The 12,877-nt window shown below is 47.2% G+C and overlaps 2 protein-coding genes across 5 annotated transcripts in view; both read left to right on the plus strand.

Annotated features, from left to right (window-relative positions):
• LOC126865241 (protein FAM102B) overlaps nt 1-10,703 on the plus strand; it is a 55,027-nt gene extending 44,324 nt beyond the window's left edge. For 2 of the 4 annotated variants that reach the window (XM_050617552.1, XM_050617553.1), the window contains exons 5-10: nt 79-281; nt 474-693; nt 1,793-2,461; nt 3,841-3,993; nt 5,891-6,096; nt 6,371-10,703. In XM_050617552.1, coding sequence (XP_050473509.1) covers nt 79-281; nt 474-693; nt 1,793-2,461; nt 3,841-3,993; nt 5,891-6,096; nt 6,371-6,492 — 1,573 coding nt within the window. In that variant the 3' untranslated portion in view covers nt 6,493-10,703. The remainder of the gene's footprint in view (nt 1-78; nt 282-473; nt 694-1,792; nt 2,462-3,840; nt 3,994-5,890; nt 6,097-6,370) is intronic. The other 2 variants (XM_050617554.1, XM_050617555.1) reach the window with 2 other exon arrangements.
• The window catches only part of LOC126865239 (nose resistant to fluoxetine protein 6-like), a 221,502-nt gene that overhangs the window by 198,385 nt on the left and 10,240 nt on the right, over nt 1-12,877 (plus strand). The window lies entirely within an intron of this gene.

Raw genomic sequence — 12,877 nt, forward strand, 5'->3', positions numbered from 1 at the left:
TAATCTAGCTTAACGATTAAACTCGACGATTATACCCGTGGTTAGACGGAATGACGAAAGCTGAATCGCATTTTCTAGGCCGTCTCCGTCGTTGAAGCAAACGCAGCTCGCAGTACCTGGCGTACCAGGTGTTTCCGGTGTGACGACGGACGAAACTGCATCCGAGAGGTGTACCAATCGAGAAGATTACGTGTCCACTGGTTCGTTAGCTGGAAGTATAGCTAGTGCTAGCAGCGGTTTTGGTAGTCTTCCCAAAAAGAGGCCTGCCCTCTTTTCCTCGGGTAACGAACGAATCTTGTTTCACCATCTTTTCATGTTCTTTCGCCAAATCGGACGCGAGTAAGATAAGCGAAGAACGACGATTCGCGGACAAACGATAGGGAATCGAAACTCGGTGACAGAACATGACAGGAACGGGGATGGTAATGGGTGGTGCGGTATCACGAATGGTTAACACAACGTTGGTTTTTCAGAGCTTCTCAGCGGGGCGGAGTCCTACGATCCAATGACCCTGAGCGAGATCGTACCGTCGGCTCTTCCAGTGGAGACTCTAACCGAAGCGCACACAGAGTCAGGCCATTCTCGCAATAGCAGCAACACCAGCCAACTGAGCAAAGGCTCCGGCTATGGATCTTTAAATTCACACAGTCAACACAGTAGGCAGAGCAGTAGTGGTGACAGTGGCCACATTAGGTAAGGCCACGCGGTCGCCCCAGGATGACGAACGAGACAGACGAATACGCAAACGATAGAAAACTCTTGTTTAGGGTAAACGAAACGGAGATTCGAATTAGATTCGGGAATTTCAAGCGAAGAAAGAGAAATTAAGCCCCGATCGATGTCCAGAGTTCTCTTCTCGAATCTTTCTATAACAAGTACTCGTCGAATACTTTTCTACTACTCGGTAATCGCTTGATACGTATCCTACCATCTTCGAACGTGTCCTCGCTCCGTCGATCTCTTTCAAACGAATCGTTTTTTTCTTTTTTTTTTTTTTTTTTATTTTTCTTTCGTTAATTTGAAAATCGTTTTGCCCCGACGTTCGATAGACATTGTCGCGATCAGCGTGTTTCCAACTGTCTTTTTGGTTTTACTTGGACGATGAGTGCGCATGGTATTTTGTATGGGATCGAGTAAGAGGAACCTCTTAACGGAAATACAGTCGTTCGTACGAGTCACGGGATACCTCCCTCGAATAAGAACGCAACCAAGAACATCACACTGTAACATTCACTAACAATTTCTTCAATCGCGCGCCACTAAATACCATGCAGTCGCGCTTGCGATTTTGCTTTCGAACTCTACGCTTACGTCTATATTTTAATCGAATCTTTCGACAGAATCTTTTCAAATTTCATTATCGGTAACTTTTTAGAAATTTCTCTTCGGAGAAGTTTCGGTGCTTGCCTCTTAACAAAAGGAACATCAACGCGTACACCATCGAATTCTCTCTACTCTATCGAACTTACCATTCGGACTCTTGTCATCTTAACGCGTGTTCGTTGAACGGTTGTTAACAAGAAGGCATCGATAACGATTTACGAGGGAAACGTTAGATCTGTTTCTTTTTTTTATTTTGTTTTCTTTTTTTTTTTTTTTTTTTTTTTTTTGTTACTTTCTTGAGACTCTGGATTTTCTCTATTCCCAGATATATATATACATACATATATTTTTATTTTTATTTTTTTTCTTTACGTCTCCCACGTCTTCCCATTTTCGTCTCTACTTCATACTGTATATGAGTTTATTATTATTTTTGCATGCTTGAATATTTGTGTTGTGATCTTTATAGGTCACCCTCCTGGCCGGTATGGGCTCCACGTATCCCCAATGTCTCCCAAAAGTCCTCGAGCCAGCAGCCTGCCAGACCCGAGACCTCTCTCGACTCCGAATCCCCATCCTCGTCTTCCTCGACGCTGCTGGACCCACGAAATAGGTTCTGGTCTACGTCCAGCCCTCTTTCGTCGCGCGAGGGAAAATCGATCGCGCGGAATTCTCTAAGATCGAGCATAGCAGCCGTTCCTCTATCGAACGACCAAAGCGAAACGAATCGATGGAAGAACGGCGTCGCTTCGAGCGACAACAGTCGCCTTAACGAAAACGTCGGTAACGACGTTGGCGTGTTCAAAGTGCCTGGACCACAGGACGTTCCGCGGCACTTGCGAAAAAACGTCGAGAGGAATAGCTTCGACGCGCGAAACGAACGTAACGCGACGAATTCGGCGACGAACGATCGGAACGAACAATGGAACAGCGTGATCGTGCCGACCGCGAAACCGAGAATCGGTCAGCCAGGTTGGAGAAGTATCTCGAAAACCTGCGACTGCATCGAGAAAGGCAAGATCAGCCCGGTTTTGCGGCTAGCTGACCAGGCCAGAGCCGTATCCTCTCCCGATCCCCTTCATAGGCCCGATAACCCCAGAGCCTCGCTACGTTCCGCGACGACCGCTCAGACCCTCAGGTAGGTTTCATTCATCAGCGACTTTCTCTCTTATAATTCTTTTTAATTAAATCCCCCTGTCCTTCCGTTCGATGATTTTCTGCGTTCGATCTGTTTTATCACTCCCTTTGCTCGTTGTTTTGCGTTTAACCGGTGCGTAGCGTAGTTCGATAGGTTTCGCGCGAGCAACCCGCGGTAGTCGTCGAGCGCGTCAACTCGATTTCTGGATGGACGAGTACGTTCTTTTAAATCGACGATGTCTGGCGTTTAGATATCGTTCGTTTAAAAGTTGACGCGACTCGTCGAAATCCGAATCGTACGTCGTAGCATCTCGGGTTACGGAACAAGGACTGGCGGTTCTTTTCTCCCTGCATTTTTCTTAATTTTTTCGGTCACGAGCACACGCGTCAGTTTTTTTTGTTCTTTTTATAATTTATCGCAATTATATTTTTACGTAAACTCTGGTCGCGTATTTTTAACGTATACGCGTTAGGTTCTTTTTTCTCGGCAATATTTTTCCTATTCTATCGTTACGTTTCCTCGAAACGATGCTCGAAATTAACGACACTCAACGTCACAGGCATTTAACATCGTTATCGACGAGGCATCGGACAAACACGTTAGATACACTCGCTGCGACATCAGCTTTCGCTTTGCTTCCTCGATCGCCCGAGTTTCCCTCTACGGATGCTAAAATTCGACGATTCGAACGAGCGGCGTACGCCGTGCCTGTTCGTTAACCGCGACTTTAGTATCGTATAATCGTAAGACGTTCTCTCTGATCTCTCGCGCGTAAAAGTTTACGGAAGGCGCGACTGTACCTGAACGCGACGTACGTACTAGAAGGAGGATGTTGGAACAGCGTTTCGTTAAACGCGCTCGAAGGGACTGTTTGCGTCGAAATTTCTGCTTTTCGGTGTTTACTAATTCCAGAGAACGAAGAACGTCGGTCGGCCGAAAGATGGATAACGACTCGCGTATCCGATGTGTCGGATACAGTTGCGCGATAGACGATGGTTGGAAAACGTCGTAAACGATCCGTTGATAAAGCAAACACGACGATCTCGAGCGATCGAGCAATTTCGACAAGCTGCGTCGAACGTGTATTTCGCCGAACGCTTCCACGGTCGACGGGCTACTCTCGACTCGTTTCGAACGACAGCTACGACGAAACCGCGACAACGCAATCGGTCGGACGACGAACGATTTTCGAAGAAGAGGCAGCTGCGACCGTGGAAGCGTGAGCGACGTACATCGAAGAGACACCGAGGAGGTGAACGGGTGTACAGGGAAAAAGGGAAAACGAAAGAAAATAGGGGAACGAAGCGAGTAACTTGAACGAAGGATGAGAGGAGGTGTAGCTTTCCTTGCAGTTTGGATGGCTTTGTGAATCCTTGCAGGGGTATTGGCGGAAGTCACCGGAAGTTGCTGGACGGGGCGGGGGGCAAGCTGGCTACGGTCGCCACCAGCCCAGCGGACTCCGAAGAGTCCTCCTTAGGGGTACCGGAAGTCGCTCCACCGAGCTCCCAGCACCGAAACAGCATAACCCCACCGTCAGTCCATGCTTTCGACTTAATTCTCTTCGTTTTTCTTTTCTTTTCTCATTTTGTCTGGTCTCTGTATGTTCTCTTTCTCTCTCTCTCTCTCTCTCTCTCTCTCTCTCTCTTTCTCGCTTTGCACTTTCGTCGCGACTCGCGGACACGTGGATACAGACGACGTCGACGCCCGAGTCGGAATCGGAACTGGCGTGCCCGTCCTTCGTTCCGCGACGAGGTTGCGAAAGTCGAAGCGTGTTTCGAGTATCGGAATTACGATGTTTCAGCCGCTGTTCCACAAAGGAGCGGGCTAAACGTACAAAATGACATACCAGTGTCACGTACTTTTGCATAAAGTCGTGATTCAGCGAGATTACGGATAAATACGAGGAAAACAATTACGTAAACTCGATTTATGCGATACTTAATGAGTTTAATTCAATCGTTACAGAAAAAAAAAAAAAACGCCAAGCTGACAGTCTGGTTGAATTTTTTACGTTTTCACGATCGGCGTTGAATGACTGCGTAGAAATATATGCAAACGTATTACGTTGATGTCTCCACGTGTCCGTCTGCGAAACTTCTAGAACTATTAGAAAAATTATCCGAGAATATTTCTTAAATTCGATCGAATTTAAAAAGCGAACGAGCTTTGGCAAGTTCCGAACGCGTTGCTCTCTCTCTCTCTCTCTCTCTATCTGTCGCGCTTCGATCGAGAAAATGGTTTCTCGATCGATTCCATGCTACCGATACTTGTAATCACTTTTTTGCACGTATATTTTTTATCGGTTGTAAACGATATAAAAGCGTAATTTCATTAAACCAAGATAAAGTCGCCTATTAATCCCGATCGATCGATTCCTGCGATGGAAAGAACCGCTCGAGTTACATATCTCGCGCGAAACTATCGGCCATTCGTTTTCTTTCGCCACAATTACGATATTTCGAAGTTTTGCCGAGGAAAAAGTGCAAGCGCGAAGAGTCGAGCACTTGCGTAACTCGGATCTGTCCGTAACCAGATTTCACCTTGTAACAAATCTCTGACATTTAGAATATTTAATATGCCACGTCTATAAGATTTATACCGAGCAGTAAATTTGTCAACTTCTCCGGTCGCTTTTGCAAGTTACTTCGGCGAAAAGTAAAGACGGCGTAAGAGCGGCGAATTTGGACAGGGCTGGCTCGATTCGCCGGTTCCGCTCGTAACGTAACGTCGATCTGGTGACGGTTGGCTCGTTGCATGCGAACCCAGCATACTCGCCTTGGCACATATTCGATCAGAAAAATTAGCAATCTCGCCGCTTGACACACACCTTCCTGTTTCGCTTGCTCTCATCTATCTCAGCCTCGTCCCAAAACGTCTACCGTGTTCGATCGTTACGAGACGCCTTCGAAAACCGACCACTCGCTTTTGACCTTTGCTTTTGTTTCGTTAGCGTCGGTAGCAACAAAACAGCTGTCGCGCGTTCCTTGATCTTTGTATCGAACGTGACGATGTTTTTGCACGAGGCGTGGTCGTGGAAATCATTCGCGCCCAATTATTCCGCGAGGAAGACGAGCGCTGGCACGGAATCGTCGTTTTGCGAAAGCCGACGCTGTCGTAAAATTGTAAAGACCCAAGGACCGCGTTTCTTAGGAGCAATGATAAATATTTATCAACTTTGTCTCGATACGTTTCATGGCCAGATGTTCGTGTTTTCTTCCTTTTTTTTTTTTTTTTCCCTCCTCCTTTTTTGTCGATCGTCCGACCAACGACTATGTCCTTTGCGGCGATTTACTTCTTGGAAAATCCAAGAGGAAACGGAAAGAAGAGCTGCGTACTATTCCGTGCCGGTGCTCGAAACGGTAGAAATTGGAAGATCAAGGAGGAAGAGAAAAACGGTGTATGGTAATCGTGGATTCGTTTGTTCCCTAGAAATCCTTCCGGTGGTTCCGGTCTCAGCGAAACGGGATCTCTGGACCGAGCAAAGGCGGCGTTGGAGCGTAGGAAAAAAGCGGAAGACGGCGCGGGAAATCCCATCCTGTGCAGGGTCGAAGTGACCAGGCCAAACCCGGATTCCCTGATCGACGAACTGATCAAGGCAACGAACTTGGAGCAGACGGATCTCGAGAGCTCCGAGAGTACGTCGCTATGCACCCTCTGTTCTATTTCGTACTCGACCCCGTTCTTTCTCTTTCATCGACGAACACGAACGGTTTCGTTGAAACGCGATATAAAAAATTATAAGTGGTCGATTAAATGTAATTTGTTTTTCGACGTCAACGAGACGCGATACAAACAGCGCGTAATCACGTCTGCGGGGAAAAAAGCTATCGACTACTTTATTTTTTTCTTTTCTTAACGTCGTACGTCTAATGCCTGGCGTCTAATGTTTCTGATTATCGATGTTCGCAGCAACCGGACTCCAGCTATTCATAGCGAAAGACGGGACGACCGCGCTCGGTAGCCACGAGATCAAAAGTCAGATGCCCGCGGGTGTGTTCAAGCAGGTGGTGATGGAAGAGAATAATAGGTAACACGAAGCTATGGCGGCGAGAAGACAGTACGCGAGACAGGCCAGCGCTACGTTTTCGCTGGCCCTGGTGCCAGAGCTCGTCTACGAGGCCTACGAGCCCCGGTAGTTGCGAGGACAACGAAGCTGGACGAGGGAATCGTCGAGAGGACGGTGAACGCGGCGACGATGGACTTAACGCCGGTGCACCTCCATCTCCTATCTAAATTATTCGTTTCGGTCGCCTATCCGCGCCCTATCGGCGTTCGGCGCTTTACGCTTCTCGTACGTCGTACCGGTAACCAGATCGATCGTCCTTTGCGCTCAAACGTTGCTAAATCTTTCCTTTTTATATATCGAATCTAAATTTATGCGACTAATTTCGCGGTCCGTGGTAATTCAAACGGGACGAAACGCTTCGAGTCGTACAGGACGCTTGGTCGATGAAAACCGGCCGGCACGGGTGCTGCACGCAACTCGTCGTCGACCACGCGACGCGTATTCTCTTCCGCCAAGTCGAAGCACAATACAAAATGATTCCTCTCTTTCCTTTCTTTTTTTCCTTTCTTTTATTTTTCAATGTTCTTCTCGTCGACCGTGCTTCGAGAGGAAATCGGAAAGCGTCGTTCGCGTAATTGAACGAAGACAGAGATCGGAGATAATATAGCGTATTAGAGAGCGCGTATCGATGTGCGAGAAGAACGAGAAAGAGAGACAGACAGACAGACGGACGGACAGAGAGACAAAGAAAGAGGAAAATACGACGAAGCGCGATCGGCGCTCAATGCGTAACGTTTTAACCGTTCGATGTCGAGTAGCGTGGAACAATGCGCGTGCACTAACGCTTCTCTTTTTTGCTACCTGTGTTCACGGTTCCTTTGTCGTTCGCGTAGACGACCGCGCGGTATATTGTAAAACCACGACCGAAACCACGCGCGTTCGTTTCGATCCTCGAGAGGGATACTCGACGTCGGGCAACGTTTAAAAAATAAAGTAAGAGAAAACGCGCGAGTCTCGCGAGCGTAGACCCGCTGCACGCGCGCTAACGTACAAAAAACATTTTCGAACGATTCATTTCGGCTATACTTTTCCTTTTCGTCGAGTTTTTCTATCGTTTAAGGTACAAGCGTTTCGTATGTACGTATGTTCATATATATATACACGCACATATGTATATCTATATATGTGTATGTGTGCGTGTGTGTGTGTATATATATAGATATATATATATATAGATAGATATAGATATACAAATATATAGCGTTCTGTCGTTCAGTTGGTTCGCTGGAACCGAACGGATTCCGCGTCGGACGTTTCCGTCGGTGTTTCGATGATGTATTTATTTTTATTCATGGATTTAACTCCACTTTGTAGTACGTATTTCCGTCTAATATATTCTCGCGAACTGAATTTTGTCGCGACGGGTCTGTACTTTGTAGCCTTTATGCCGGCTCCTTTCTTTTTCTTCTTGTTTCTTTTTTTGCACTCGTTCGCGCGGCCGTTTGCGTATGCGTGCTTGTATGTTGCGTGTATGAGAGAGAAAGAGAGAGAGAGAGAGAGAAAAGAGCGTCGTTTCCTGCTCGCTGTCGCGAGAGGAGATTCCATTGTACGAGAGACACTTGGAATCGGAGAAACGAGATTCATCAAGTGCCACATTATTTAATTTTCGAGGCTGGACAGTTTTTCGTGATATTACTCTATAATTGTCGTATTCTCGTCCTCGTACCTTTTCCGCTGTCCCGTTAAGCCAGAGATACGAAGCGAAAACAGGGGAAAGAAACGCATGGAAGGAAGAAAGGAAGGAGGAAAGACGAAGAAGAAAGCTGGAGTTTGATTTTTTTTTTTTTTTTTTTTTTTTTTTTGGTTATCCGGTGCGATCGGTGACCGCGTTAGTGATTCGTTGTATATAGAGCGGTAGTAATCGTTACGTAGGTAAATGGCTGGTGTTGTATACGTTCGTCCTCTCCCTCGATCACTACTCGAATTACCTGTAACTGCTGCTAGCGTACCGGAGCGCCGGACGGCGTCTACGAAGAAAAATGGCTAGAAGCGAGAAGACGACAACGTTTCGTGTACATAAGCGTGCCTGAATACGTCGAGTGTGAATGAGACTCGTAGAGAGACAGAGAGAAAGACAGCAAGGAGGAACGAGGAAGCCGTCGAGAAGACGGCTAGAGGAAGAAGAAAGAGGAGAAGAACGACGGAAACGTTGCTCCTTGTTCGCTACGTGTGCGGCGCCTCGCGACCAGCCGCTCCATTTCGCCAGTAGACTAACGAACCGAGCGAAGAAACGAAGCAGAAAAAGTAACGATTAAGACAAGCGCGATGGTAGCAATCGCGCGCGTAAAAATCAAAAGCTTTCGCTCTAAAGAAAAGAGAGTCTAGCCTCTTTGTTTCTCGTCTCTATTTTATACGAGCTTCCAGAGCGAGACAGCTCTCGGCTAATTTTAACCGTTTCATCGTTCTCGCGCTGCAATTTTATTTTAGCTCGACTCGCGTTTGATAGTTTGCATATCTTCGACGTTCTCGATAAAACGAACCAACAGTATTCGCGCCTACGCTTGTTTCTCGCTAACGCGCGTATCGCTACGATCACTGTCCACGATTCCCTACTTTTTCTACTTTGTCATGGATATTACGGGCTCGCGTGTAAGTCGCCAAGTCGAAATTGCAAGCTCGGAAAGTGAATTACTCGATACAGTTTGATCCGATCGGACGCTGCAACGGCGATATTTTACGGACGTTACAGAGCGACGCGGTAACCTATTACTTAACGGAAAAACCAATATTACTTAACGACGCGCTGGATAATTGTACGCGTCGGAGTTCCGTCGCACTCTACCTGCTATTTCCCGCGATAACGCGAATCGTCTATCGAACGGTGTAAAAAATTGCCCGACCAACGCGAGTAAACGCGACTGATCGACGTCGAACGAAACTGCTAATCGAGAGCCCGTAACTCCGTCGTTCCCCCCCGCGATCTTTCCTCCTCTACGATCATTCCGTTCCTGCTTCTTTTCCATCGCGCTGTTCGCCGCGGTATTCTTCTCCGATGCTCGTCCGACTTTCCTACGATCGCCGCGTCGCGTTGTTCCCGAGTCTCGCTGCGAGCTGGCCGATTTCGTTTTTAGGCGGCAGAGAGAAACAGGCGCGAGTCGCCGATCGACGCGCGTCCTACGCTATTTTTTCAACGTACGTCGATGAGGAGACAAATTTTTATTTAAAAAGACGCACGCCGTTCGGCGATCCGCGCGCCGCGTCGCTTCGTTCTACCCGCGCAAATCCCTTCGCGGTTCTACCTGTTCGCGTTCTTCTTCTTTCGCGTCGCGTGGATGTTCTTTTAATTTATTCCAGCCGGCCGAGTCCGGACACGCGAGCGAAACGAGCGTGTTATCGTTCGCCTCGAAGTCCATGGTCCAAGCATCGAGCGGTTCGTTCGATGGATGGCTCGTGTCCCGATCGCGAAATACGCGTCGAAGACCTAGATATGTGGAGGTCTAAGTCGGGCCGTGAACGTCGCGGGGGTACGTGATTTCACCGGCCGATTTCACGCTGTTACGTTCTTCCCTGCGAACAAAAGGAGTCCTTCGAATTCGAATAACCAGTTTTCGTAGGAACGGGCGTTTCTAACGCGTTTTGTTAGCCCGGTCCGGTCTTTTGTAACGCGACAGGCACCACGCCGCTCTTTATGCTTCCGAAGTCCGGTGGAAATTCTCGAGACTCTCCGCAGAGTTCGAGGTAAAAGGCGCGCGTCTCTCTCGCGCGTACGTCGGACGACGCGGTCGACGACGATGGTCGCCACGCCACACGCGGTAAAAAATTGTTGTTGCGTTCCTTCCTTTCTTTCTTTCTTTCTTTCTTTATTCCCCTCTTACCTTGGACCGTTCGGCCTTATTCTCGTTTAAGCGTCGTTTTCCTTCTTTTTCCATGCAGGAGTCGCGCGAAAAACACCCGGCAGATATTAACGTTGTGATAATTTCTAATATTATAACGATTACTCGCGTTGAGTCGCCTCCGTATTACGAATTACTGCTCTTTTGACGTGTTAGAAGCTGACTTTTAGAACGCCGCGGATAACGCGGCTCTCCGGCGGCCTGTAACGTCCGTTTCTCTCTTTTTTTTTTTTTTTTGTTTTTGTTTCTTATTTATGATTGTTGACGTTTTGTCCGATTCTTACTTTGTGAGATGGATGCGAAACTATCATGTGCTGATAATAATACATTGAAAATCAGAAGATATCTGTGTTGTTTTATCCCCAACCATTTTCTCTGTCATCGTCCGCGCGTCATGGTTCTCCATAGTTACGGGATGCACCGTTTTCTCGATAGACTAACTTTACCATATCGCCCGAGCCTTCGACCGTATACGCGTAAAAACAACGCGTGCCATTAGATACGGTTCCATCGGATCGACCGGTAGACTCGTAAATGGCGAGATTGGAAAGATCCAAGGCGATGGTACGAAGATTTGACGAAGAGCGTCCATCGATTAATCCGGACCACGCGGCGCGTTCAGTCTGTTCTCGTCGGTCGGGCAACGTTTTTTTTTTTTTTTTTTTTTTTATTTAGTTGTTTACATTCGCAATTTGTCCGATTTGGACATTCGGTAGAATTTCTTGGCTGTTTGATTATCGCGTGGGTGGCTACCCCCAGTAGCCATCTGGGGTACCATCTTCGTGTTTGTTAGGTTATATCGTTCGTGGGTCGGACAACGTTACACGGAAAGACGCGACGAAAGCGACACGTTCCGTTGCTCGAGGTTCGAGGTAACTTTGAGCGAATCGCGCGCGTATTTCGGCTTGCACGTTTTCCCTTAGGAAATTTGGACGAAACAAGGCGGCGATCAAACGAAAAGAAGAAAGGAACAAACGGAGCGAAATTTGACGCCGGTGTCGTTGTCGCGAATTATCAATGAACGTATCGAGGAAAAATCGATGCACGCGAACCAGGAAGAGGAAACGGCTTACTTTCTCCGCCGTGGACAGATCCACGGCTCTGACTTAACATCCGTTCGTACATACCGGCGCTCGTTTTACTCCGAGCGTTATGCGAACGCTTTCACAACGTAACTCGCTTCTGTTACGTCTAAATGAAAACAAACGTGGATCCGTACCACCGAACGTAATAGGATGCGACACGAAGAAACAACTGGCGCTCTGTTCGTGAAAGGCTTGCTCGTCCTTCTTTTTTTCGCATTTTAGATCCAACCGATCCACGTTTTCTCGCGGATTTATCTACTTTCTACGCTACGTCGTGATTCTTTCGTCTCTCCGATTCTGCTACGACGTTCGATTTTCGATATATTCTTCGTAATTCGCTTCCGATCTTGTTATTTCGCTGTCGTGCGTCGACGACGTGTCTCCAGGGACGAATCGCGCAGCGAGATATGAAAAACGAAAGGAAAAAAAAATACGTCGACTGCATCGTTGGCTCTTGCAACGATGCTGTTGCCAGAACGCGTTTCGTAATAATTTGAATTACTGATTTCGAGCTACATATATCGATGATCTATAACCAGTTTTTTTTGTGCCAATCGTCGTTAACTCTTTTCGTTCGTGCGCACGAAAAAAAAAATATATATATATATTTTTATATGTTAGGTTAAAATTACGATTTCATTTTTATATCGTTAAAAATGCGAAGCTACGAACGATACAGGTTGTTTATCGTACAGCCTAGTTTTCTCGTTTGACTCGCCCGTTCTTGCTTACCGACTCGATAACGAATTTAATTTGTCCTCTGCCCCCCACGTCGCTGCGTATCACCGCACGAAAGTTTGAAACGTTATTACTTTGCTGTCAAAGAGGTTATATCTCCGCTCGGAGGGTGAGCATCCCGCGTGAGCATACCGGGGACTAAAGAAAAACGCGAGAGGATTTTCCAACCACCGTACTGAAAGACGCGTTGGTCGCTAAGGTGTTCCGCGATAGCGTGTAAATAAAAATTAGGTTAGAAAGCAATCGTCCTTTGCGAGCGACATTTTTTCGTACACCCGACTGAAACGCGAAATTGCCGTTTTTATCGCGCGTTACGAATATTGTGCAACTGGTGTTACGAGTATTAATAACGACGTCACGCATTCCTCAAAAAACGCGCGACTTCTCCTTTGCACCATTCCCGATCACTGTCCCGAGTACTCGTTACCTTTGTAGAAACGTCGCGAACGCGGCATCGATTTCTAGCGTTCGTTCGTCGTCGCGAAATATCGCCAAACTCGACCTGAATTCTAGTTTCCGAGATTTACCAATTTTCGAGATATCGATAAAAAACCGTCTGTACGGACCTTTGCCTATACGACTGTTCTCGCTGTATGGTGGTCGACCGTCGAGCAGCGACCATGACGCAACGCCGATATCGATTTCCATATCTATAGGGTGTCCCACTCGACGTATTCGACTACTTTTTCCTATA

This window comes from Bombus huntii, chromosome 4, assembly GCF_024542735.1.
Source record: "Bombus huntii isolate Logan2020A chromosome 4, iyBomHunt1.1, whole genome shotgun sequence".
NCBI classification, from domain to species: Eukaryota; Metazoa; Arthropoda; class Insecta; order Hymenoptera; family Apidae; genus Bombus; species Bombus huntii.